Source organism: Suricata suricatta, chromosome 15 (assembly GCF_006229205.1).
Source record: "Suricata suricatta isolate VVHF042 chromosome 15, meerkat_22Aug2017_6uvM2_HiC, whole genome shotgun sequence".
Lineage (NCBI taxonomy): Eukaryota > Metazoa > Chordata > Mammalia > Carnivora > Herpestidae > Suricata > Suricata suricatta.
The window spans coordinates 5,996,149-6,019,370 of record NC_043714.1 but is presented as its reverse complement, the minus strand read 5'-3'; the positions used below and the strand labels follow the sequence as shown (position 1 = coordinate 6,019,370).

Here is a 23,222-nt window from a genome sequence, read left to right as displayed (position 1 = left end):
TTATATACCATAGGTGATATAACCATTTCTTACATAGTTCAAGGTTTTTGAAGTGAAGACATGCTCGGGAAAGGATCGTGTTTAACAGGACAGGTGTAAATATCAGGAATTATCAAGTCACTGCAGGAAAGAGATTCCCTAATAATAGTCTGGCTCCAAGCAGAAGATGAGCCTGCAGATTTCTATGACGATATTTACATTTCTTAAGGCCCCTCATCAGTTATGCATGGGCAAGATGCTCATCCTTTAATAGGCAAATCTTTTGGCAGAGGCTTGTGTTTTACTCTCAACAGCAGACAAAGAACCAGAAAGCAAAGGAAGGGGAGGGCTGGCGCCACTGACCAAACCAAGTTATTCAAAGCCTAAAAGTATATGTCTCTTTACAAAGCAATGAGAAAAATCACAGACAGGATGAATAGAAGCCACATGTGCGGCCCAAGAGGCCAAATATTGTTTGAGGGTAATTTTTGCCTACTGGGCCCCAACACTGTTCCCTTCTGCTGCTCTGCGTGTGCCTCGAGGGCAGTAACTTTGCCTTTCTGATTTTAGCATCCTGGTGCTTAGAATTGCATCTAGTGTGTGATTACTTTATATTTGTTGAATATATAAATTAATGAATAATTAATGATTCAAATTAAGTCAGACCAAAATGAAAGGTAGGAATTCCCTGAGAACTGTTCACATTGGGTCACTAGGTGGCAGCCTTCCCTAATCTTAGAGGGCTAAATTGTGTGTGTGTGTGTGTGTGTGTGTGTGTGTGTGTGTGTGTGTGGTGCTCAAAGTTTCCACTTGAAGAAAGACCAATTTAGCACCACTTAGAGCTGTGAAGAGCCTCAGACATCTTGTTCATTACTTCCGTGGACCCCTCACTCCTAGTTCTTTGAGTCAAGGCCAACATCTCACTCTCGATAGCCATGACCTACACAGCCGAGAGATTGCTCGGTAAATGAGGGAAAGCGCAGGTGCAGCCCTTTCATCTCAACACTTGAGAACCAACACCAGCTTCTTCTCCAACTTCCAACAATATCCAGCACCACCTAATCCTTTCTCTGGAATCCTTCCTTTTCATTCTTCAGTCATAAATGAAATTACAGAGATACTACAAAAGACATTTACAAATGAGAAGCAGTAAGTGTAGACCGAACCCCCCACCCAGATCCTGTCAGGAGTTGGTTTTGTTCTAGTCAGTGTGACTCTGGAGGGAAACGAGGCTGAGCTGCGCCCTAACTCTCTGACTCCTGGTGCAAGGCGGACCTAATTCCCACCTCTCCCTTCAGCAGCCTCTCTGTCTGGGAAACAAGAATGACAATCATGACCTACCTCCATCCCCCTCGCACTTTCCTGGACCAGAGTCATTCTTTATCCTCAAGATGAACAACCTACTACATTAGAACACCTACTACATTATAAATCTTTGGTCCTTGAGACCTATGGCCTTGTGTTACAAAGTCATCTCTGAGTGATGACTTGATGTTAACGGAAATTTGGAGGCAGAGAAAAGAAAGATCCATAGCTTCTGGTTGATAGGAGAAGATACTGCTAATAAAAAGTTTTAAGACTTATAGGAAGTACACAAGAAAAAGCATAGAATTCTTACACTTTCACAACCTGGCTGCAATTTTATGACATTACAGGCAGCGTGTCTGCTACTATCATTTTATTTTAAACACATTTTACACTGAAAAACGCCTTGATTTTAAAATATTCTTAAAGTACGTGGTACCTGGCTGGCTCAGTCAGTAAAGCATGTGACTCCTGATTTCCAGGTAGTGAGTTCAAGCCCCACATTGGGCATAGAGATTACCTTAAAATATATATATATATTCTTTTTATTATTTTTAATGTTTATTTATTATTGAGACAGAGAGAAACAGAGCATGAGTGGGAGAGGGCCAAAGAGAGAGGGGGACACAGAATCTGAAGCAGGATCCAAGCTCTGAACTGTCAGTACAGAGCCTGACACAGGGCTCGAACCCACAAACTGTGAGATCATGACCTGAGTTGAAGGCGGACACTCAACCGACTAAGCGACCCAGACCTAAAAATATATATATTCTTATTCTTATAGTAATAAAAGGTATTTTTGCCACATGCAGAGCAAACTACTAAATCAGAAATGAATAAGAGACACTAAAACCAACGTTACAGAAATAAAAAGGATTATAAGAGAACACTGTAAACACTAGCTTGCCTACTAATTAATCTAGATGAAATGAACAGCTAGAAAGACATAAACTACCAAAATGAATTCAAAAAGAAGAGAAAATTTGAAAAAGATATCTAACAGGAGACTGAATTAATACTTTTTTAAAACTTCCCAATGAATAATTTATTAATTTCACTTAATTATTTAATTTAATTTAACAACTTCCCACAAAGACAAGCCCAGGATCAGATGACTCTCCACTGAATTCTACCAAAGACTTTTTTTAAATGTTTATTTATTTATTTGGGGGGCGGGGGGGGGGGGCGGGCAGAGACAGAGGCACAGAGAATCCCAAGCAGGCTTCACACTGTCAGTGCAGAGCCTGATGTGGGTCTTGAATCAACGAGATACAAGATCATGACCTGAGCCGAAACCAAGAGTCAGATGCTTAACCAACTGAGCCATCCAGGCACCCCCCTACCAAAGATTTAAAGAAGAATTAACACCAATTCTTCACAAACCCCTTGAAAGAAAGAAAGAAAGAAAGAAAGAAAGAAAGAAAGAAAGAAAGAAAGAAAGAAAGAAAGAAAGAAAGAGAGAGAGAGAGAGAGAGAGGGAGGGAGGGAGGGAGGGAGGGAGGGAGGGAGGGAGGGAGGAAGGAAGGAAGGAAGGAAGGAAGAAAGAAAGAAAGAAAGAAAGAAAGAAAGAAAGAAAGAAAGAAAGAAAGAAAGAAAGAAAAAACAAGACAAAAAAACCAGGAGAGCATACTTCAAAATCATTCCTTTTTCCCAGGATTAATTAATACTAAACCAGATCAAGACAGCAAAAGAAAACATCAAATATTGAGGCAGCTGGGTGGCTCAGTCAGTTAAGTTCTGCCTTCAGCTCAGGCCATGATCTCACAGTTCTTGGGGTCAAGCCTCACATCGGACGGACTCTGTGGAGACCCTGCCTCCAATCTTCTGTCGCCCTCTCTCTCTGCCCCTCCCCCACTCGCTCACTCTCTCAAGAATAATACAAACATCTTTTAAAGTTTATTAAAAATTTTAAAACAAAATTAAATATAATTATATATGCAAAAATAATCAACAAAATATTAGCAAACCAAATTCAAAGATATATAAAAAGGATTATGTACCATAATCAAGTGGAATTTATCCCAGATACATAAAGTTTAATATATCTGAAAGTCAATCAAAATAATATACCAAATTAGTAGAATAAACTACAAAAACCACATGATCATCTCAAAAACACAGACAAAGCATTTGGCAAAATCCAACACCCATTCATTATAAAAACATGAATAATGTTTATTTATTTTTGAAGGAGAAAGAGAGACAGAGTGTGAGTGGGGAGGGGCAGAGAGGGAGGGAGACACAGAATCTGAAGCAGGCTCCAGGCTCTGAGCTGTCAGCACAGAGCCCGATGCGGGGCTGAAACTCACAGACTGCAAGAGGAAGTCAGACACTCAACCCACTGAGCCACCCAGGCACCCCTGATCAATTGATTTTTGCCAAAGATGCAAAGGGATTGTCTTTTCAACAAATGACGATAGGACAAAAGGAAATCCATGTGCCGAAAAAACTTTAATAACTTTGACCCATACCTCACACCCTAAACCAAAATTAACTTGGTAAACATCATAGAATTAAAATGTAAAACCTAGAAATAAGAAAACTTTTGGAAGAAAAATAGGAAAAAAAATCTTTGTAACCTTGGGTTCGGCAAAGTTACCTTAGATACAACACCAAAAGCATGATCCATTAAAGGAAAAACTGATAAACTGGACTCTATCAAAATTAAAAGCACCTCTTCCAAAGACATCATTAAGAAAATAAGACAAGTCCTGGACAATATTTAAAAATACATACCTGATAAAGGACCTGAGAAATGCAGCATATATAAAAAATACTCAAAAGTCAATAATAAGAAAACAATCCAATTTAAAAATAGATAAAAATAGGGGCACCTGGGTGGCTCGATTGGTTAAGCATCAACTCTTGATCTCAACTCAGCTCATGATCTCATGGCTCCTGGGGTTGAGCTCCGAGTCAGGCTCTGCACAGACAGCAGGAGCCACTTGGGATTCTCTCTCTACCTCTCTCTGCCCCTCCCCTGCTCTTTTGCATTCTCTCTCTCTCTCTCTCTCTCTCTCTCCCCCAAAATAAATCTTTTTTAAAAATGAACAAAAATAGGAAGTTATTTCATCCAAAATATCTGAATGGTAAATAAGCACATAACAGCCATGGGGGAAAGGTGATGTGAGGCCACAGTGGGACACACTGAGCAGCTATTACAACGGCTCAGATTGAAAAGCATGGTCCGCACGGCGCTGGTAAGAACGAGAAGCGTCTGGAATTCTCTTCCACTGTCAATGGAAATGTAACATGGCACGCTCCCTTCAGAACACAGTTGTCCATGGTCTTCACATTTACCCACAAGGGAAAAGAAGCATATATCTATACAAAGACTCATGCACCAATGTTCAGAGCAGCTTCCCTTCTAATAGATACAAGCTATAAACCATGCAGATGCCTGTCAACGGGTAGCTGAATAAATAAGCTGCGTAAGGGAACATACACTCCATGACAGAAGTGAATGAATCACGTGTACACACACTGACACGGAAAAACCTGAAATTATCTATAATCACAGTGGCTCTCTTAAGGAAACCGGAAACCACCTGAATGCAAACAGATGAACAAACTGCAGTATGTCCGCAAAACCGACCACTGCTCAGCAATGAAAGGGAAAGCATGACCCACAGAATCAGTCAGCGTGAGTAAGTCTTTCCAATGCATTGTGTGACTTGAAGGAAGCTAGACCCAAAATGCTGTAAACTATGATTCCATCTATAGGAAATTCTAGAAAAGGCAATGCTGCAGGACAGACATCAGGTCACTGGCTGCTATGACTTGGGCGAAGAGATGGACTACAAAAGAACAAGAGGCAGCTGTAGGCGTGACAAACTGTCTTGACGTGGTGGTGGGGGCAGGACTGTAGGGAGACGTTAAAACTCAGCTCCACACCCAACACCTTGACTCCATGGGAATCACACCTTTGTGAACCCGCCCCTTTAAAAACGGAGATATCGCACACTGATGGTACAGAGCCTGCTTAGGATTCTCTCTCCCTCTCTCTCTGCCCCTGCCTCACTTGCTCTGTCTCTCTCTCAAAACAAATAAGTAAATAATATTAATTAAAATTTAAAAAGGAGATATCAGGGCTTACTGGAGAGGCCCAGGCCTTAGCCAAGGAAGCAGAGCCTCTTTGGAGAGAGGATGGCATCATCTTTACGATGGAATGGGGTGCAGAGGTAGGGGGTCTGCCGGAAGATCAACAAACATGGGGAGTCGTAGGGAAGAGAGGAAAGGCAAACCGTATGTACGAGGCTGTGACGTTACATACAGAATGAGAATCTGAGGATCATGGTCAGCTCCTACTGACCTCTTTACTTAGGAAATTCAAATTCTTTTCTTGCAAAGGGATTTTACTTTACATCTGGACTTATAAGAACTAGCAAGCTCGTGGCTACTTTTGTGATTTAGAGCAGGGCACACGGCCCAGGCTGCTAAAGCACACACTGAAAGCTTAGGATTCGTATAGGACATTTCATACGGACCCGATCACCCTGTTGAAGGGCACACATCGGGGTGTATTTCCCCTTCCATCCATACTCCACACCAACAGAAAATGCGCTTGGTTTTCCCCGCGTGTACAACGGAAAATACACTGACCTCACAGGGCACTTGTGACAATTTCTGGCTCTTGATCTAAGTTCACAGTGAGTTCATAGTGAGTTCATAGTGAGTTGTAATTTTTGTACGGTCAGAAGAAATCATGAACTGTTAGGTTACCTTTTGGTTTCTTGTATCTTACAAGTTTTAATGCTACTAATCTAAGTTTTATGATGTTGCTCTTTGGAAATAATTAATTTCATATTGAAAGTAAAACTGAAAGCTTTTAAAAGAGACTGTAGGGGCACCTGGGTGGCTCAGTCAGTGGAGCGCTGACTTTAGCTCAGGTCGTGAACTCACGGTTCATGGGCTCGAGCCCCACATCAAGCTCTGTGCTGACAGCTCAGAGCCTAGAGCCCGCTTCAAATTCTGTGTCTCCCTCTCTCTCTGACCCTCCCCAACTTGCCCTCTTTCCCTCAAAAGAAACTTTAAAAATAAATAAAGAATAGGGTGCCTGAGTTGCTCATTCAGTTAAGTCATGATCTCAGGACTTAGCAGTTCGAGCCCCACATTGGGCTCTGTGCCAACAACTCAGAGCCTCGAACCTGCTTCAGATTCTGTGTCTCCCTCTCTCTCTGCCCCTCCCCAACTCGTGCTTGGTCTCCCTCTCAAAAATAAATAAATGTTAAAAAGACTAAAAATAAATAAAGTGTACGTTTTCAGGATGTCCTGATACAACTAAAGTGTAGCATGCTTTCCTTGTCATTAAAAAGATACTGATTGGGGCACCTGGGGGGCTCAGTCGGTTAAGCCTCCAACTTCAGCTCAGGTCATGATCTCACGTTTGTGGGTTGGAGCCCCGCATCAGGCTCTGTGCTGACAGCTCAGAGCCTGGAGCCTGCTTCGGATTCTGTGTCTCCCTGTTTCTCTGCCCCTCCTCCTCTCATGCTCTTTCTCTGTCTCAAAAATAAATAAAACACTAAAAAAAAAAAAAAAACTTAAAAAAATGTATAAAATAAAATAAAAGATATTGATTATATATGAAAAGCTTAAGGAGAAAAGGAAGTCACATTTACAGAATGGCTACTGCAGAGGGGCGGTTAAGGAGGCTTAAGTCACTAACACAGGCACTTCTGTGCCAGGCGCTGTGCTAACACTCTTAACTAGTAGTGACTTCTTCCAGTTCTCCTCATAACCACGCGTTAGGATCTAGCATTAGCCCGCATTTTTCGTGGGAAACTGAGGCATGGAGAGGCTCAACAGTGGTCACAAGGCTGCTGCTGGGATCTGAGCCCAAGTAGAGCACTGCCGGTGGCCTGCACACCGGCTCTGAGCCTGGTGCCTCCCCACGGATGACCTCGCTGTGTCCCCAGGCAGAAAGGGGGGATTATTGTCCCCTCTGCACACATCAGACAACGGAAGGCCTCCCCACGGATGACCTCGCTGTGTCCCCAGGCAGAAAGGGGGGATTATTGTCCCCTCTGCACACATCAGACAACGGAACGCAGGTCAGGCTGTGACGGGAGCCGGGAGTGCAGTCCAGGTCTGCCATGGGGACTTTTGCTCATGCTGGGTGCAGCACGGGCCTCGCTAGATGACATGGTCACAGTAAGGAAATGGTAGATGTAGCACGGCTCCTGCCACAAGTGACGGAAGCTGGCATCTCCTTCTGCTACTACTGCTCATGTAAAATTAAGCCTGTTGCTATTGATTAGGCCTCACAATGTTCCAAATCAGACCGATATTCCCCAGAAACCTCCTGGGAAGAAGCATATTCCCACCTCTATAGAGAGGAAGTTAAACAAAGCACTGCAGAGGTTTGTCAAAGGCTCTTCTATTGAGCTTCACAAACTTAAGACACGGATTATAAAGGGGGTTAAAGAACACAAGAATAATGTTTACCCTGGCCCGGAGAAAAGGCCTAATTTAGGAAAAGGAAACAAACAAGAGCCAGGCATAAGCTACTGCGCATACATATGCTAATTGGTGCCCGTTGTGAGGGTGGGTAAGAGTAGTTACAACTTAAACTCATGCAAAGGCCGCTCGTCTAGGGCGCCTATGGGGCTTACACCTTCAACATCAAAGAACAGGGTTGACAAAAGGTTTACTTACTAACTATCAAGAATACATTCTTTGGGGCGCCTGGGTGGTTCAGTCGGTTAAGCCTCCAACCTTCGCTCAGGTCAGATCTCACGTTTGTGGGTTCGAGCCCCGAGTCAGGCTCTGTGCTGACAGCTAGCTCAGAACCTGGAGCCTGCTTCCAGTACTGTTTCCTTCTCTCTCTCTGCCCCTCCCTCTCTCATGCTGTCTCTCTTTGTATCAAAATAAATAAAACATTAAAAAAAAAAAGTTTAAAATAAAAAGAATACATTCTTCCTCTTGTGAGCCAAATAGAATGCCTCCTAGCCCTGTTTATTACTGAATCTTAGCGTTATTGTTATAAAATGTGTTTGCTATCTGCTTCTCGCTGAAAACATTCTATCTTCTTAGTTGTAAGATTTACTACCGGTTCAAACAAATGTGTATGTTATCTGCTTTTCACTGAGAAGATCCTGTTATCCTAGGATGTGTAAGCTACTTCATTGTAATTAGAGTAGTTCTGAAGAAATGCCTCTGTAAAATCTGTTTCTGCACCCTTTTCAAAGCATTTTTATCACTGAGAATTATTTGTAAAAATTCCACTTTTTTATTTCCTAAGTCTATAAATAAAGGCCCAAAACCTGGCGAGATAGGAGATGATGATGCCAGGATGATGCCAAGAAAGAAGCTGCGCGAATCTCTCTCATTTTCCCGTCCGCCGCCACCCCTTCAGGGAGCCCTGGACCGGCCGGAGCCCTCTGGCTCTCCCACACTTGTGTGTCTCTCCCGCAGGACACCTGGAGACACAGCTGCTCTGGGATTTGTAGGAACATCAGCGCACTTTCCTCCCGGACACTGAGTGGGGTTACTTTGCTGTTTACCTGACATCCTCCTTACTATTCCAGAGCCGCTCCATTTTCCGATAAATGAAGAGTAACGTTTTGGGGGGCTCCTGGGTGACTCAGTCATTTGAGCGTTCAACTTCAGGGCATTATCTCGCAGTTTGTGAGTTCGAGCCCCTTGGCTCTGTGCTGACAGCTCAGAGACTGGAACCTGGATTCTGTGTCTCCCCCTCTCTCTCTGCCCCTCCCTGACTCGTGCTCTCTCTCCCTCTCTCTCAAAAATAAATAAACATAAAAAAGAAAAGTAAAAAAAAAAGAGTAATACTTTTTTAGAAAAGAAAACTTGGGTGCCCGGGTGGCTCAGTCAGTCAAACAGCTACCTCTCGATTTTGGCTCGGGTCATGGTCTCATAGTTGGCAGTATGGAGCCCCACACCGGGCTCTATGCTCAGTGTGGAGCCTGTGTGGGATTCTCTCTCCCTCTCTCTCTGCCCCTCCCCTATTTTCACACATGTGTATGCTCTCTCTCTCAAAACAAACATTAAAAAAAAAAAAGATAACAAGAAAATAAACCCAGGAATGCAACAAACAGGAAATTCATAGTCATTATTTCTGAACTTTTAAAAAATCTTTTATAATGTGTATCAGCTCAAACTTTTCTCAGGTCTTACACACAAGTAGGCCACCGTGAGCACTGAAAACAGGCTGAAGCCACACACCAGGTTAAGGATTTCAACCTACGCTGAAGGCTTCTTGCTTTTCTCCGTAAAGTCCCAAATGATACGGTCCTAACAGGAAACATGTTCCATCTGCCACTGTACATGAGCAGCACGTCAGAGTCCAGAGCCATCGCGTTATTCAGATAAAGGTAAACCGCCTGGGGGGTTCAGTCCGTTGAGCATCCAACTTCGGCTTGGGTCCTGATCTCGCAGTCTGCGGATTCGAGCCCCGTGTCAGGCTGTGCTGACAGCTGGGAGCCTGGAGCCTGCTTCGGATTCTGTGTCTCCCTCTCTCTCTGCCCCTCCCCCACTCACACTGTCTCTCTTTCAAAAATAAATGAACATTTTTAAAAAATGAATCGCCTGTTTTAGAAACGGAATGGACAGACTGTGGACCGTGCCTGTTTGGGTGGAGAGTCATTTGCACAATGACACCAGCAGGACCAGGATACAGCTGTCGGTGACTAAACCCAGACTCACTGAATGAGCACTCTGCGAGCATGACCTCACCAGACACCTGTTTCCTGTTTTCGGTCTTCCTTCTATCGTCCTATCCTGACTTCCCTTCACCTGTCGGCCACCCAAGACGGCCACCATGAAGCAAGTGTTATGTGCCTGGCTCCTTTTCCAGCTCTAACTCAGGGTGGCTTAGTCGTCGCGCAGGGAGGGGGCGGGGGGAGCCGAGCAGCCTCCAAAGTGCATTCCGGAGCTGGAGGGCTTTTCCCCACGGAATCCATCTTCACATGACTAACTTCTCCCTCATTTCCAATCCTGCACCTGCCTGTGGAGGCAACATCAGGCCCTCAAAGGGACCGTGCCAAACTGAATCACCAAAGAACCCCCAGCAGCACACAAAGTCGAGGCGCTAACGTACCCCCAGCAATGTCCCCACACCCGGGTCCACAGAAAACCAGTACCTCGTGTTTGTTTCCGTCCTTCATACCCAGATGCAGAACAGGATGCCGTTAAATTTAAGGAACGTCATTTCTCTGCAAACAGATGGAGATCAAAGGGGCTTTGCTCAGCCTCAGGCGACTTCATTATGGTGACAAGAGCTGAGACTGCCGCAGCCACTTGACACAAGTCTTGGGTACACAGAGGTTATGTGTCACCGCAGTTCAGTTAGAAAGGTGAGGAGACTCCACAATGACCCGTTTCACATGGTTTAAGAATAAAAGCACAGGGGCGCCTGGGTGGCTCAGTCGGTTAAGTGTCCAACTTCAGCTCAGGTCATGATCTCAGTTCATGGGTTCGAGCCCTGTGTCAGGCTCTGTGCTGACAGCTCAGGTCTTGGAGCCTGTCTTCAGATTCCGTGTCTCCCTCTCTCTCTGACCCTCCCCGGCTCACACTCTGTCTCTCCCGGGCTCAAAAATATACATTAAAAAAATTTTTTTAAAGAATAAAAGCACAAAGTTTAAATACTCTAATGGAAAATACTAAGAGAAGTGTGTTTGAAATACATTAGGTGTACTAAGCAAGGTCAAAACAGTACAACAATCTATCCCTTTCTGATAAAAAAGAAAAAAAAAGACACTACACAGCGGTTTATAGTTAACTCTGGGAAACAGGTCCGAGACAGGCAACAGTAAGACAATAAGGACTTTTACTTTTTACACTTTGATATTACATCCTTTCAAAATAAGTATGAAGTACTTTTATAATGCTAGGAAATTTTTAATTTTTTTCAAATGTTTTATTTATTTTTGAGAGAGAGAGAGAGACAGTGTGAGCAGTGAAGGGTCAGAGAGGGAGACACAGAATCCAAAACAGGCTCCAGGCTCGGAGCTGTCAGCAGAGCCCGACAAGGGGCTGGAACCCATGAACTGTAAGATCATGACCTGAGCCGAAGCTGGACCCTTAACCAAATGAGCCACCCAGGCGCCCCTGCTAGAAAGTTTGGAGGGGCCTCTTCCCAGCAGTGATTTAAAAAAAAATGTATTCAACTCAATCTTTAGGGACTCACTGTAATTATTAAAAGAAAAAATTTTCTTTGTACCTTGATATTTTCCTTTGCAGCCTATCATCTCTCTTCCTCCATATGCTATATTCAAGTACAACTGTCTAGACACCTAACATGGTAGGTGTCAAGATGGCTTTATTGTCAGAATGTTCAGGAAAGGCAGGCACAGAGTAAGAGGACTCCATGGACGCCTCAAAGTCCCTCATCATCCCTCCTTGGAAGGCATTTTGCTTGCCCCGATTGATGATTTCATCAATGCACTGACTCAGGATAACTTACTGAACACAGCATTCCAAAAGAAAGAATTTTAAGAGTTCTGCATGTCTTGTGCTATTGAAGTCTGCTAACCTCAGAGTTGAAGTCTGGTCAATACAAAACAGGGGTCAACACTGCTGGTGGCCCAATCCGTCCCACACTTAGTCACCCACCCCAAAGGAGTTCCCCAGCTAAGGACACACGCCACCGAAGTACAAGCCTCAGGCTCCCTTGCAGGGGAGAACGGTCCCCAAGTTTGGCCAATGGGATTTATGTGCAGTTTTGCAGGGCAGCCGCCAGAAATCCTTCTCAGGAAAAGGTGGCTCCTACTGCTCCCGGCTTGGATCATGAAGAATACACCTCACTCTGGGATGGGGAGCCCAGCAGGGTGAAGCCATGGCTCTGAGACTGTGCAACAGAGCCGGCATTTGGCCCTGCACTGGTCTCCGTGCTGCGGGCGAAAAATGTAAATAAACATTATGTCATTAAAGCCACTGTGACTCGCAGTTCCTGTCAATTGGGCCCAAAATGAATCCTAAAACCCCACCTGTGTCGCTTAAAGTCTCTGAAAAATAAAAAACATGTTTTTAAATTTTTGTCCTCTGAAATTCATCAGTGACTATCATAGATGTTCCAGTGATTCTTGTAAATTCTGGGTTATTAAGGAATGGCTTAATACCAAGCCAAACTATGTAATCCTGGATAAACATTTAAATTAAATACTCTTAGAGCACCTGGGTGGCTCAGTTAAGGGTCCAACTTCGGTTCAGGTCATGAACTCACGGTTTGTGAGTTCAAGCCCCACTTGGGGCTCTTTGCTGACAGCTCAGAGCCTAGAGCCTGCTTTGGATTCTGTATCTCCCTCTCTCTTTCCCTCCCTGGCTTGCACTCTCTCTGAAAAATTAATAAAGAACAAAAAAATTGTAAATAAATAAATTACATACTCTTGGTAGATAAGTTATCTTAAAATTGAATCAGCTGTAGAGAAGTTAAAAATATTGCATCATTTAGGTATTTAAATTTTTTAAAAAATTTTTCAATGTTTATTTTTGAGAGAGAGAGAGACAGACAAACAATAAGTAGGGGAGGGGCAGAGAGACAGGGAGACACAGATTCCGAAATAGGCTCCAGGCTCCAAGCTGTCAGAATAGAGCCTGATGCAGGTCTTGAACCCATGAACTCAGATTCTATGACCTGAGCTGAAGTCTGACACTAAACTGACTGAGCCAACTGACTGAGCCACCCAGGTACCCCTAAAGTTTTTAAAAAAATAAACAGCCAGGAATCACTTTATTCTTGCTATGGAAACATTATCATGAATTATTCAAGAGTTAATTGCAGCAGGACAAATTAAGCTTCTGTATGGTTTAGATACATCCTATCTCTGAGATGCTAAATCAGCTTATAGACTGCTGAAACTTTCATATTAACTGAGTTTCATTTTCACATTACCAGTTGTTTTTATGGCAGACATAATTACTGAACAATTTTTCAAAAGTCATTTAAAATGAATGACAAAGGTCTGTGATATCTATGAAATAAGTAAAACATCAGACTCCGAACGCTCACCTCCTTCAAGAAAAAGGTTAATGGCTTAATCATTATGGTCCACACTTATCAGATTAGTGGAGAAAATGAATTCCCTTGGAATTTTCCTTTCAGTTTGCTAGCAGACCCTGTACTACTTATTCACTAGTCCTGCACCTTAAACTCCTACCCCACATCCTAACAGTCCAGAGTGGGCAGCTTTCCATCTTGTGACTGGACCGCTGGAGGCACCGCTGAAGGCAGGCCACCCCTAGCAACTGCTTGGCCTTGACTGACAGACCTCCCAACCAATCCCGTTTCACCTGCCCATTCACTTGGTTTTGCAACAATGACCAACGACACAAGGGCTGGACATAAAGATCATGAAAAAAGACAATACCCTAAAAGTCGTAATATCTTCCTTTGGCAGAAAACCAGGGAGTTTGTTTCTTTCGTTGGGAAAGAACTGGCACAGACTCAGTTCCTCTATACAGCCCTGCTTGCTGCCTTTTTAATTTTAGAGAAAAACAGAAATAGGAAAACGGCAAATTAACAACTAGAGAAAAGATGATGAGAAATATCCATGTTTCGGTCTCTTTTCTTTCTCGGAAGGGAATTCATGAGCTGTAATACTTGAGGAGATTCTCATCTGTAGGTTTCAGGATCTTCTTATCTGCCATATTGACTACCCACCCAGGAGCAAGACCAAAGAAAATCTGCCGTGGATCCTTTCGAGTACTAAGCATTTTGAAGAGTTCATCTTTAGTGATATCAGGTAAAATATAGCCATACTTCTTGGCAAGTTCAAGTCTCGCTTCAGGAAATGCAGCAGGGTCTGCCAGGTAACCACGATTCTTGGCATCCGTGTAATACGGTACCAGGGCCTCCGGGGGAAGCATTCGTTTGGGAATGGGCTGTCCACGCAGAAAGAAGGGAATCGGTTTGCACAGAATTTCTGAAAAGTTTTTAAACAAAAAGATACAAATAATGACTATGCACATATGATTTTAATTATTAATTTTTTAGTGTTTATTTTTGAGAGACAAAGAGGGGGCTGGACAGAGGATCTGAAGCGGGCTCTGCGTTGATAGCAGAGAGCCCGATGGGGGGCTCGAACTCACAAACCGTGAGATTATGACCCAAGCAGAAGCCGGAGCTCAACTGACTGAGCCACCCAGGTGCCCCACTTTTAATTATTAATTTTTAACCACTGCTAAGATGAGAACTTCCAAGCACTTTTTAAAAAATTATTATTAAAAAGGCTTGTCTTGGAGCACCTGGGAGGCTCAGTTGGTTAAGCGTGCGGCTTCAGCTCAGGTCGTGATCTCACGGTTAGTGGGTTTGAGCCCCGCGTCAGGCTCTGTGCTGACAGCTAGCTCAGAGCCTGGAGCCTGCTTCTGATTCTCTGTCTCCCTCTCTCTGTGACCCTCCCCTGCTCACGCTGTCTCTCTGTCTCTCAAAAATAAATAAAAAACATTAAAAATTAAAAAAAAAAAGGTTTGTCTTAGGTAAGCAAATGGAAATACTTCATTTTCAAAAATTTGGATCCTGAAAATCAAAGTTACCTCTGGGTTACTGACAATTTGTGCATTCCTAAACATCGTCTAAAACGTCCTACGTAAGTCCCATGTTTAAAAGCTAAAGCCCTTCGCACGACATACTGACTGGGGCAGAGGAGAAGCCGCACCACTGACAGGAAAGCCCACCGCAGTGGACACCGCAGAGGACCGAGGTGTCCACACCACACGTCCACGAGCCGCGAGAACTCTGCGGTCCCCGCCCGGCAGCCAGCCCTGCGGGCGACAAAGTGGGAGAAGGAAGGGACTGCAGGACAGCTCACCCAGGCTTCTCGGGTCATAGAAGGCGGTAGTGACGACACCTCCGTTCCTCTCGATGGCAGCGATGGCCAGTTCAGAAGCCAACTGAACTTCGATATTAACTTTCGCCTGAAAGGTGTCAGCGCCCTGGAACACGCAGAGCAAAATCCGTTTGTACAGCGTGGTTACAAGGAAAACACAAAACTAGGGCCGACTGTTTTACACGGTGTTTTCTCCTCCAAAACGCCTGCAGTGTAACAGTAATTCCAATGCTAAATACCTCTGCTTCGAGGTCCTACCAAACATGCAATTCTTTTACAGTTTTTAGTGACCAATTTTCATCCTCTGTGAGCAAGGACATTGTGGCCCTACGTATTCAGCAGACAGCAGTATAACATCCATCCCCAGGCCTTCTTAGTAGTGGACTGCTTAATCCTGAGAAGCCTATGACAAAATAACTGCTTCACCAACTTCACAAATGGGGACCCAAAGCAGAGAGGTCAGGTAACTCGTCAAGATCACACAGCTGGGATTCTCACCCAGGGAGTCTCCTCGCAGCGCTTGGGTTTTCACTTTCTTCTTTCCCAGCAAGGCTTAATGCGGTGTACTCAAACCCGGACGCCATTTGCAGAGAAGCATGCAGTCCTAAGTCATGCCCTAGATGTCCCTGTGCCTTTCCTGAGGGTGTGGGCTGTTCCAGGCATGGCAGGAGCGCCACCGGAGACGAAGCGGCAGACACCAGAAGGATCCAAGGAGGGTCAGTTGAATCATCCTTCTTAAACTTGCCATTGAGCTAGGCACCCAGTCCAGAACCTGCGGCCACTCCGCGGCCCACACCCGCCCCACTGTGCCCGCTCCGCCCCTCATGCCTGCCGTGGGCACCCAGGTTTGGGCCAGCTCACAGGAGCACAGGCCCAGCAGCCTGCCCAGCATCTGAGTGTGGGCCACAGATGGGGGTGGCCCCATATCTGTGCTCTTACACACGATGTTCTGCCGTGCTGAGATGGAGAAAACTTCTCTTCCTTATGCCTAAGTTAGTAAGAGGCCAAGAAATCGTTAATGAGGGATGAGTGGGTTGGAACCAGTGAAAAAGTAAAATATCTGACAAGAGGGGCACCTGGCCGGCTCAGTCAGTAGAGCAGACAGCTCTTGATCTTGGGGTTCTAAGTCTGAGCCCCTTGTGTGCAGAGATTAAAAATAAAATCTTTAAAAAAAAAAATCTGTATGGGCACCTGGGTGGCTCAGTCAGTTAAGTATCAGCCTTCAGCTCAGGTCATGATCTCATGGCACATCACGTCAGGCTGTGTGGACAGCTCAGAGCCTGGAGCTGCTTCAGAGTCCGTGTCTCCCTCTCTCTGCCCCTCCCCTGCTCAGGCTCTGTGCGTGTGTCTCGCTCTCTTAAAAAAATAAACATTTAAAAAAATTTTTTAGGGGCGCCTGGGTGGCTCAGTCGGCTAAAGCATCCGACTTCAGCTCAGGTCAGATCTCACATTCGTGGGTTCGAGCCCCACGTCAGGCTCTGTGCTGACAGCTAGCTCAGAGCCTGGAGCCTGCTTCTGGTTCTGTGTCTCCTCTCTCTGCCCCTCCCCCTCTCATGCTCTGTCTCTCTCTGTATCAAAAATAAATAAAACATTTTAAAAAAATAAATGTTTTTAAATAAAAAACAAATTAAATAAGGCCTTGCTGTATTATTTGTGAATTCTAATTACTATTACAGATCGCCCAACGGTTTCCCTACTCTTGGGCGTTAAGTTAGTTCTGGTGTTTTCGGCGTTACAATTTTTAGGAATGTCTTTATATCAATTAAGTTTCCCTTATGTTGCTATTCCTTGAAAACATATATTCTGAAATTCGTAATTCTGTGTTTAGGATTAAGTCTCATCACCAGTACTTACTGCAAATCTAGAATCCGGAAAAGCCATTTTCTGGAGCTACAAGTGACTGTGCACCTGCACTTACTCAGCTGTTGGGATGTGCTGTTTCTTGGCTGACAAGGTCACAGCTTTTTCCATGTTAATTTACATGTGTATTCCCTTATATACCCATAATAGAATACTGAGGCTTAACAATGTATTTTGTATTTTATTTTCAAATCATTTTATTTGGAAAACTTTCATTCACAAGGTTCACTTTTTCAAAGGAACCAAGAAGGTTTTTCCGTAAGAGTGCACTTCCCTCTAGTGGATGCTAAGTACTTACACAGCTGTATTACTGACCTATAAGAAACAAAAATATTAATGAATAAATTTAATTGCTTATGAAACTCTTGGCCAGTTGCTTGCATAGAAAAATTCTTTGCTGCCGTTAGAATTGGATTTCATTCTGGACATCCGGGTGGCTCATCAGTTGAGCATCTGACTTCAGATTAAGTCATGATCTCACGATTCAGGAGTTCAAGCCCCACATCAGGCTCTCTGCTGTCAGTTTTGGGCCTGCTTCAGATCCTGTCTACCTCTCTCTCTGCCCCTCACCCCCCCAAAATGAATAAATACCTAAAAATTAAATAAATGAGAAATCTTAAAAAAAACTGGTTTGATTCATTCCTTGTCTCTGTAAATACTATTATGAGCCAGTATTTCCAATACTGAAAATACAGAAAGGAACCAAAGTGCTTGTCACCAAAGAAGTTACATTACAGTGTGAGGAAGAGAATGAAAACATAAAGGCATTACTTGCTGATAAAGTCAGGTGTTTATATTTTCAAGAAAAAGACTCTGCGCAGGGTAAAGCAGACAGGGGGGGGGGGGGGGGGGGTTGCTAGGATCCCTCATAGGGCACTTGGAGCAGAGAAGCAGAGACAGCCGGAGAGCAAGCTGGATGGCTGCGCTGAAGAGCAGCCGTGACCCAGATACAAACGCCCCTCAGGAGAAAACGCCAATTTTCTCAAACTACACAGAGTGTAACGCACGGTATTGGTTATATGACACTCAAAAGAAATAAAACCTTGGGGGTGCCTGGCGGGGCTCAGTTGGTTAAATGTCCAACTCTTCTTGATTTCAGCTCAGGTCATGATCTTGAAGTTCATGGGTTCAAAAGCTCTGCATCGGGCTCTTTATTGACGATGCGGGGCCTGCTTGGGATTCTGTCTCCCTCTCTCTCTGCCCCTCCCTTGCTCTCTATCTCTCTCTCAAAATAAATAAATAAATAACCATGAAAGAAAAGAAGGAAGGGGAGGAAGGGGAAGGCAGGAAGGGAGGGAGGGAGGGAGGGAGGGAGGGAGGAAGACAGAAAGAGAAAGAGAGGGGGGCAGGAAGGAAACAAAAAGAAAGAGAAAGAAAAGAAAAAGGGAAGGAAGAAAAACAAAGGAAAGAAGGAAGGAAAGAAGGTAAGTAGGAAAGAAGGAAGGGAGAAACTTACTTCAGGTCAGGTCATGATCTCATGGTTCATGAGGTCAAGCCCCACTCTGAGAAAGCTCAAGCCCTGCTCCGGGCTCTGCGCCCTCTCTCTCCCTCTCTCTCTGCCCCTGGTCCACTTGCATTCTCTCTCAAAAAGATTTAATTAATTAATTAAAGAAATAAAAATGGAAAAGGCGGAGTGTTGGTTCTATGGCAATTAGAAACAGCCTCCTATGGAAGACCAAAAATCTCCGGCACTTACCTCCTCCACCAGTTGGACACCATAATCCCTCTTGAGTGGCTGGACGGTCACACCTCTCGCGTTGACAAGCTGGGTTAAGTCTATAGGTTGAGTAGGATCCACTCGACCCAAATCAATAAGATATTGCAATCTATTGAGACTCAAAGGCTGATACTGGCGCCTGAAGCTACAAAACAGATTAACAATCGGAAAATTCAGTCAAATTTCTCTCCCTGTAAGTTCTTCAAACTAACTCAAAGCTTTGTCCTATATTTTCCTCCATCAATTTAGATGATTTAACAAAAATAAAGCCATCCCGGGACGCCTGGGTGGCTCAGGCGGTTAGGCATCTGACTTGGCCTCAGGTCAGGACATCCTGGTTTGTGGGTTCGAGCCCTGCGTCCAGCTCTGTGCTGACAGCTAGAACCTGGAGCCTGCTTTGGATTCTGTGTCTTCCTCTCTCTCTGCCCCTCCTCCACGCATTCTCATTCTCTCTCTCCGTCTCAAAAATAAACATTAAAAATAAATAAAACAAAACCATCCTGAGTACAACAGAAACACGTAATATTGCTTGCTTTTTGGCAATAAAACAAAACCAGCACTTCATTTCACTACAAAGAATTTGCCTTCCTAAGCATTTACTTCACTCAAATAAAGTTGTCAAATTTGAATTAGACACTGACAGAGCTCCAAGTAACAAGAGTAGTTGTCATTTATGGGGTGATCACAGTTGTTCAGGTTTTTATATATATATTACTGCTAAGCCTCTAACCAACCACACAAGAGCCGGTCTTACCGTCCCCTTTGCCAGGTCTGAGTATAAAGTGCGGGCTTTTTTCCCTACGAATCCAGGCTCAATTTCATTAGCAAAAATTAAAACAGAGAAACAGCAACAAAAGTTTGCCTCAAAATGAATTTACGTTTCTACCAAGATTTTTTTGGGGGGTGATTGTCAGTGAAAATCAGGGATTTTTACTTTAAAAAGCAAAGCAACCTTACCTATGACCTTCATTAAACCCATACTTTGGGATCCGAATGTAAAATGGAGTCTGGCCTCCCTCAAAGCCCAGTCTGGGCCGGGTTCCTCTCTGCCGCTCTCCTTTATGGCCTCTGCCACATTTTCTACCTCTTCTCTGACCTCTTCGGCGTCTTTCCTACAAGGAAATACCATTCATTTATCCAATCAATCAATAGTGGCGGCTAACTCTAGGTGCTCAGCTCTGGTCTAGCTGCTCGACCCTCCAAACACTTTTAAGTTAGCATCTTTGCCCCTGTAGATGGAGCGAATTCTTGGACCCAAAGTCCAAACTGTGTTTCCAAGGCAAAGTTCCAAGGACGGAATGGAGATCAGGATTCTACGATTGGCTGGAAATGAAAAAAAAAAAAAAAACCCCTAGAATCAAACATCCACAACAAACAAGGTTTACACGACATTCAAGAACACTTGTTTTGTCATTCGTTGTAAATATATAACCGTTACCCTGGTATATTATTTAAACTTTAATTCGGAAAACAAGCATTTTTCCTAAATTAACTTCCTGTCGCTTCGTGAAAACAACAAACTGATTTTTTAAATGGCAGTGTGTGGGGGCACCTGGCTGGCTCCCGCTCGGGGTGAGTTCCAACCCCACGCTGGGTGGAAATCAAATCTTTTTAAAGAAATGACAGTATGTCAACGAACAGCTTTTCTGGCTGTATTCAGTGAGCTGCAGAAAAACTTTTCCCACGAAAATAAAAGATCATGGAAAAAGTACCTTATTTTAAATCCAATTCCGAACGAGGCGACTTCGCTCCTCCTCCCTAATTACAGAATTATGCTTCATAACACAAACCTTCTTCCGAATTGGGACCGTGTGGAAGACGCTCCGCCGTGCAACCCTACGCGCATCCCAACACCCTTCTGGGGAGAGGAGTGCCGAGCAGGCGGCGAGGGTCAAGCCGCTTCGGTCGCCCGGTCCCCGGCGCCTCCCCGCACCGCCCCCAGCCGCTTACCGGTCTCCTGGAGCCTGGGTTCGGCTTCAGGTTCGCCAGGTTCACACGGGGAAGGGCCCGGAGCAGCTCCAGAGCCCCCGTCCCGCCGCCCCGCAGGGGACCGGCCATGACCCGCACCGCCGCGGCCCGCCAAGGGCGCCCGGGGTCGCCTCGGGGCCCACGTGGTTTCCGCGCGCTGCTTTACGGCCGCGGTCCCGCCCCTGTCGTAGCGCCGGAAGTGCCGCGCTCGGGGCCGCTGGGCTGGCGGGCGGCCGGGAGGGCCGTGGTGTCCTCCGGAGGTCTCCAGCGTCGCCGTGTCGGTTGCCCCGGCAGCTCGACCTTGGGTTTAGTTGGGGACGTGAGCGTCGTTTGAGGGGTGCCTCCGAGCGGACGGCGTTCTCCGCGGCCTTAGCGCGCGTTTAAGACGCTGTGCGGCAGGGAATCCTGGAGTCCCTGTCTGGTCTGGCACGTTCTGTCGTGTCGTGTCCTCTGTAGGAGGCAGTGTCTTCTCCGAGCTCCGCGTGGAGTCCAGCACAAAATGGCGGGAGCGCTAAGCCTCTAGCTTTGAGCTTCGCATCGTTACACGCTGTCAGATGCAAAGAGAATGCCGACGGTCCAGCTACGAAAATGCCTGCTTCTGGGGCGCCTGGGTGGCTCAGTCGGTTGAGCGTCTGGCTTCGGCTCAGGTCATGATCTCACAGTTCGTGGGTTCGAGCCCCGCGTCGGGCTCTGTGCTGACGGCTCAGAGCCTGGAGCCTGCTTCGGATTCTGTGTCTCCCTCGCTCTCTGTCCCTCCCCCACTCGTGCTCTGCCTCTCTCTGTCTCTCAAAAATAAATAAATGTAAAAAATTTTAAAGAAAAGAAAATGCCTGGTTCCTACCGACCTGTGCCTAAGGTCAGATGCGTTCTCATCCCCGGGTCCCTGCGCTGTACTGCTTTGGCCAAGCCGCCGAGATACCGGATTTCACTTATTATCTAATAATGTTAGGAGCCACACTGAGTGCTCTGTGTGTGTCCGGCGAGTGTTAGGTCAGCCTAACTCGGTTTTTCTAAACAACCAGTCGTAGAGGCAGATGGTTTTATTTTTTACAGACCAAGAAGGTAAGGCTTGGCAAAGTCAAGTAGCTGGGCCCAGATCTCACAACAAAAGGCAGAGCCAGGATTCAAAGTTAAGACTGCCTCCTTACAAGTATTTTTTTATCATATAAAATTGAATATCTGCAGCACATTATACATAAGGTTATTTTCATTCAAAAAATATCATCTTCCCTATTTTTGCCTTAAGTGGATGTAATATAAAAGACCATGTTCCCTTCTTTTGTTTTATTCTCTTTACAGTTCACTCTCTTGCTGTGGAGTTGTTCTTCCTGGTTCTGTTATAAAAATAGTGAAAGTGAGAAATAAATTTTTGGAGGGGAATTAATTCCATGTTTGACTAAACATTTCTGAAGTTATTTTGAATGAAATGTAAAAAAAGATGCATTCATTTCTTTAAGAATATTTATGATCAGGTCACTTCCTTGTTACCAAGAAATATACAAAGGCAAAGGGCGCCTGGGTGGCTTAGTCGGTTGAACGTCCACTGGACTAAGTCATGTGATCTGCCGGTTTGTGGGTTCCAGCCCCGTGTCCTGCTCTGTGCTGACAGCTCAGAGCCTGGAGCCTGCATTGGATTCTGTGTCTCCTCTCACTGCCCCTCTCCTGCTCACACTCTGTGTGTGTGTGTGTGTGTGTGTGTGTGTGTGTGTGTAAACATAAAGAAAATGTTTTTTTAAATAAAAAAATACACAAAGCTGAAATCAAATAGGACCATGTCCAGGTGTTTTGAAATCTAGAACAGGAAACTTACCAAAACTGGTTTTTTTTAGATTTTTTTTTTAATTTCCTTTTAGGATCATCTCTTTTTAATGTTTACTTACTTTGAGAGAGAGAGTAAGGAAGCAGGCACGGGTGAGGGAGAGGCTGAGAGAGGAGAGAGAGAATCCCAAGCAGGCTGCACACTGTCAACACAGAGCCAGGCATGGGGCTCCAACTCAAGAACCCCAGGATCGGGGTGCCTGGGTGGCTCAGTCGGGTAAAGCATCCGACTTCAGCTCAGGTCAGATCTCACATTTGTGGGTTTGAGCCCCGCATCGGGCTCTGTGCTGACAGCTAGCTCAGCGCCTGGAGCCTGCTTCTGGTTCTGTGTCTCCTCTCTCTGCCCCTCCCCCTCTCATGTTCTGTCTCTCTCTGTATCAAAAATAAATAAAACATTAAAAAAAAAAAAAAAAAGAACCCCAGGATCATGACCTGAGACAAAATCAAGGGTTTGATAGTCAACTGACTGAGCCACCTAGGGACCTCTAAAGACTTTATTTCTAAGGAATCCCTACACCCAATATGGGGCTCATCTCCATACCCTGGAGATCAAGAGTCGCTTGCTCCACCAACTGAGCCAGCCAGGAGCCCCAAAATTGAGTATTTTTTAAAAGGTTAAAAAAAAAAGTAGGCCTCTCATAGATCTAACAGCACAAATAGAAGAAAGACACGAATATGAGCTCTATAAAACAATACAAATAGACTCTATTTGGAAGTGCAAAATAGAGAAAAAAATAGAAACTAGTTCCTGACTTTAAAGGTTTCAATTCTATATATTTCATCATCTTTCCATT

General features: G+C 44.8%; 1 protein-coding gene across 1 annotated transcript; it reads right to left on the bottom strand.

Annotated features, from left to right (window-relative positions):
* Positions 1-13,688: 13,688 nt before the first annotated feature.
* On the bottom strand, positions 13,689-20,764 carry MRPL15 (mitochondrial ribosomal protein L15). The gene is made up of 5 exons (XM_029923789.1): positions 20,593-20,764; positions 19,600-19,754; positions 18,622-18,787; positions 15,048-15,171; positions 13,689-14,162 (listed from the first exon to the last, which is right to left on the bottom strand). The coding sequence occupies exons 1-5, from the start codon at positions 20,698-20,700 to the stop codon at positions 13,825-13,827; spliced, it is 891 nt and encodes a 296-aa protein (XP_029779649.1). The 5' UTR covers positions 20,701-20,764; the 3' UTR covers positions 13,689-13,824.
* Between the last annotated feature and the right edge of the window lie 2,458 nt (positions 20,765-23,222).